Genomic DNA, 4550 nt, shown 5'->3' on the forward strand with positions numbered 1-4550 from the left:
AAAGAAATTTATTCTTTTAGCATGCTTTTTAGAGACACTGTGGAAATTAAGGTCTTGGATAGTAGGCCCTTCTCTCTATTTGAATAGTAATTATCTGTCTAAGAAGGAACTATAAGCATGGGCATTGACAAATCTCAAATCAGTAGTCCACCTAATCAGTATATGGCTTCTGAAAATGGGCATTGTGGATGTTTCGAAGGAAGAGCTGTTGTGGGGTGGCAGTATGATGGGAATAGCAACACTGATTTTGGGCAGATATGATCATGAAACACCATGAACATTTATAAACTATTTTGGTAGTCTGCAAGTAGTAAGTAACTTGAACTAGGATTATTATTTTTATTTGTTTTCTCTTCATGTTCATGAGAAGGCTTTTGTAAAAACTTAAATGAAGGCTACTTCTAATAACCATTTCTAGACTAGTTTCCTGGGTTTTTTTAAATCCACTTTCAAGGTACACTTGACCAGCAAAGCGTAAAGATTTTTTCTGTCTTTTTGGTATAATCTTAATTCTTAAACAAACCTTCCTTTGCCCAAAATTTTATGTAATGTGGCTGCCTTACTTCTCTCACTCAATAAATGTGGACCTCAGTGGAACAATAATGTGGTGATTTAAAGTATTTTATCTTAGTGCTCTATAATTCACTGGCTAGAATTAGTCTGTATACTCTTTGCTCAGGATATCTTAAGTTTTCCTATCTTGGTTTTATAATTTATTGCTATCTTGTATTAAAAAATCTGAAGATGGTAGCACCCCTCTCCCCCAATTTAAAACTGTTTTCCTTTGGCTAAAATGTCTGTTCCAAGAGCAGAAACATGTTTGGAAGCTTACATTTTCTGCAGAATTGAGATTAGTTTAGTTTAAATTCACTGAAGGTTGTCACCATGCTGCTTTTGAGACTAGGGCAGTCTTTTCTGAATTGACCACCCTTTCCTGGAAGTCATCCTTACCCTAAACGGTAAAGACAATATAGACATTAGCATTAGGATTTATTATATTATACTCCAAATTTCTTTGAATACTGGGGGAGATGCAGAGAAGTTACATTTACACTTTTCTCCTTTACCAAATGTTTGTTATAATTTGAGATGAAAGCCTGGAGCTAGGTCAGGATAAACCTATTAAAGAGTTGGCATATTGGGGATTACCTTAAGTAAACCCCCACTTTTCTGGATTTCTTGAACAATAAGACTTATGAAAATGAAGTGCTACGAACATATCTTGTTAATTACAGATGTTTCAGTTGTTAACTTCTTCTTCTTTCCAGGTTCAGATATTTGGCAGCTTTAGTACAGGGCTTTACCTTCCAACTAGGTAAGTAGCAAGTTACTGTGGTACATATACGTTTTAGTGTTTTACAAATATAATGGAAGAGAGAGTTAACATACATTCTTAAAATCCTTGCAGAATAAACACAGACCTAACGAGTTGAGTGGCTTCTTCTAACATTCCCCCTTAACCAGGGAGACAGCCCCTGAATTTACTGTGAAGAAATTTTAGTCTTTGTTCCAATGTGCAGAACCACCACTGATTTGACTTTCTGATGAAATAATTTCTTCCACATGTATTCTGGGATGACATATCTCTTCAACTCATGCACCTTTCACAATATTGCAGTTTATTTTGCTTAATATTGCTTGCTTGTAGAAAATATTTCTCAAACAAAAATGCAATGACCTGAAAAGTAACTTACTGCTTACCAAAAAGAAAAAAACTTTTCAAAATTTAAGGGGCCATCACAATAATTCCCTAGTGATAAATTTACAATGCATTTTCTTACCTCTGAAGTAAAAATTTAAAATTGAAACTTAAGTGGAATAGTTGCTGAAAATTTACCTTTTCTACTTCAGCTGTTTTGAAATCATTAAAGCTGTGTAGTTGAATTCTTTCATTTGCTAGTGCCGTGAAACTTCAAAGCTGCCTCTGTTAGTCTTTCCAGATTTTTGTAAAGAATTTTACTGTATTTACTTGAAATATAGGATGACTGTCCCTCAATAATTAGATGCTATATACGGAAAATGTGTAAATTTTATTATAGCTTTCCAGGTATACAACACAATTATTGGAGGTTTGCCTTGAAGTTGTTCCCCTCCCACTGCTACAGCAGGGGAAATGAAAGTAAATCTGGGGGGCTGGTAGCCCTCTTGACCACTGCCTCCCCCACCCCCCAAACTTCTTTCCCCTTCAGATCCTTACAATAAGACCACTTTCTTTCAACACCCAGAAATGAGAGGCAAAATTAAAAATGCTAACCTTAAAATAAGTATAGCTGTAGTAATTTGCATATAGTGCCCGTAGATTGCAGTTCCTCCAGAATTGATGCTTATTACCTTTTTTTGAAACTTCTGCAGGTTCTAGCACATGTACTCCATTAACATACTTTTAAGCAGCACTTTTGTACATACTTATATATAGTATAAACATATATAGTATAAAGGATGCATGACATAGTCCAAAGCCAAAAGGTTTATGATTTCCCCTATAGTTCAGTGAGCCAGTGCCCAGCAGAGTCAACAGCATTTCAAGCCTTGGTGACCCCACAACTCAGCACTGCTCAGTATGTGTATGTGTGTACTCCAGATGCACTCTTCCTCTCCCTGCCTCCCCCCGATCCATGTGCTAATTAGCTCCCCATTCATCACTGGAACCAGGTGTTCTTGTCATGAGCCTGGGATCCTCCAGAAATGTAGATACAGATCAAGCTCAGGGCAACCTGGTTCATCTTCATGTTATGGAGGGGCCACACTAATTGTATGACACACTGGGGTAGGGGGTGATGAGCGATTCTGGGTGAACTGTTTTGGGCCCTGTTTGGTAATGTTTGTCAGACATTTAGGGCTGGTGAAGAAACAGGAACCATGGGAAGTAGGGAAAGAAAGGTGAAACTCAGTTGTGAGAGTGAAGAAAAGGTCAAAATGTATGCGGTGTAGTGGTTCATCATGACTTGAAAAAGTCAGTGCTGAGGGAGCTTGAGTGCAATGGGCACTACCATGTATTTTATTCAGGTGGAGTGCACTAACTTATCCTTCTGGCAGGTTCCTATCAGCATGTTTGACAAACATGAGCCATATGTTTTATAGTCATACTCACTGTTGGCTGCTTTCAATCAGCTATGTAGTTGGTTTCCAATACTGAGTACGTGCTGTTTTGGCAACAGTTTAATGATGGACAGTGTATTTAATGAGATTTCCTTGTATGTGAATGTAAGATGGGAAGCTTTTTTGTCGTCTTTTTAATTAAATACAGTCATTCTTGAAAGTATTGACTCCAAAAGATGGTAAATTTGTTTGATTTATTCAATTATATATACCTTAATACTCAAATGTGAATTGGTAACAATCATGGGGGAAATCTTTTAAAGAAACTGTGTTGTTTTCTGCATCTCAGTACATTTTCAGTAACCTTGAAACTAACTTTTTCCTGATTTTTATTGAGCAGAAACTGACATGTTTGAAGATTTGGGCTTTTCGGTGGGTTTTTTTTTTTAAGTATTGTATAGAATATTATTGCATACGTGCACACAGCACAGTCTTCTGAATAGACTTTCTTGGCTTTTATTGTGTTTGTTGTATTCCGTTTCTTATCTCTAGTGATATTGACTTGGTTGTTTTTGGGAAATGGGAACGTCCTCCCTTACAAATGTTGGAACAAGCACTAAGGAAACACAACGTGGCTGAGCCGTATTCCATTAAAGTACTTGACAAAGCTACGGTAAGTAAGAAGAAACAAAATTCTTTGGAAAATTATACTGGAAAAGGTTTTTAAAATAATACTTTTTACTGATATGATGGTGAAAAATCCTATAGAGAAAAACTTTTAAAGATGCTACATTAATATTTTCTGCTGTTATGCATGATGACTTGTTTATTCAGTGTTTTCCATTTACTGGATAATACATTAATAGAGTACATGTTTGGCAGAGGTCTGCCAAACAATTGCATGCAGTGAGAACTAGCTAAGTAATTTTTAATTACGTGAATAAAAGTTGTAAAAGGACTTCCTCAATCACTTGTTGGCATCCTGCCTTGCTATGATATTGCACAGTTGTGAAACTTGCCATCCCTGTAGGTAGGCTGATAGTAGAATATTTCTTTATATTGGTTATATGCTGTTTTTTATGATCAAAGCTTCTTGGGTAGCTGATTTGCCAAGTGACTCTAAATTTGGAGAGCCTTGAATCCATACACCAATGGATAGTATTGACTTAGGGGTAGAAAACTGGTGATACTTTAGGTGCCAGCAAAACCTTCATAACAGTTCACAACCAAATAGTATGGTAGTAGCATTAATAGTGACTTAGCCTGTGTTTATTTAAAGTACCATATTTACCCAAATCCAAGAACTTTGAATTTATGATGATCTCTGTTTTCCTCTCCCCCCACCCTCATATTTAGTTTCTGTACATGGGAAAATTATAAATTTGCTATAATTTTCTGTGTATAGTATCTCATTAGTTGAAGCTTGTCTTTTAAATTCATTGCCCTCACTGGTGTGGTGTGGAAATGAGTGACTTGGGGGTCCAGCCACCCCCCTCACCTTACTTGCCTAC

At 36.5% G+C, this 4550-nt stretch overlaps 1 protein-coding gene across 6 annotated transcripts in view; it reads left to right on the forward strand.

The window, feature by feature from the left end:
* PAPD7 (poly(A) RNA polymerase D7, non-canonical) overlaps nucleotides 1–4550 on the forward strand; it is an 84211-nt gene that overhangs the window by 18103 nt on the left and 61558 nt on the right. For all 6 annotated transcript variants that reach the window (XM_019521037.1, XM_019521023.1, XM_019521045.1 and 3 more), the window contains exons 3-4: nucleotides 1269–1315; nucleotides 3592–3712. In XM_019521037.1, coding sequence (XP_019376582.1) covers nucleotides 1269–1315; nucleotides 3592–3712 — 168 coding nt within the window. The remainder of the gene's footprint in view (nucleotides 1–1268; nucleotides 1316–3591; nucleotides 3713–4550) is intronic.

The sequence above is a fragment of the Gavialis gangeticus genome, unplaced genomic scaffold (assembly GCF_001723915.1).
Source record: "Gavialis gangeticus isolate Ggan-Ray unplaced genomic scaffold, GavGan_comp1, whole genome shotgun sequence".
NCBI classification, from domain to species: domain Eukaryota; kingdom Metazoa; phylum Chordata; order Crocodylia; family Gavialidae; genus Gavialis; species Gavialis gangeticus.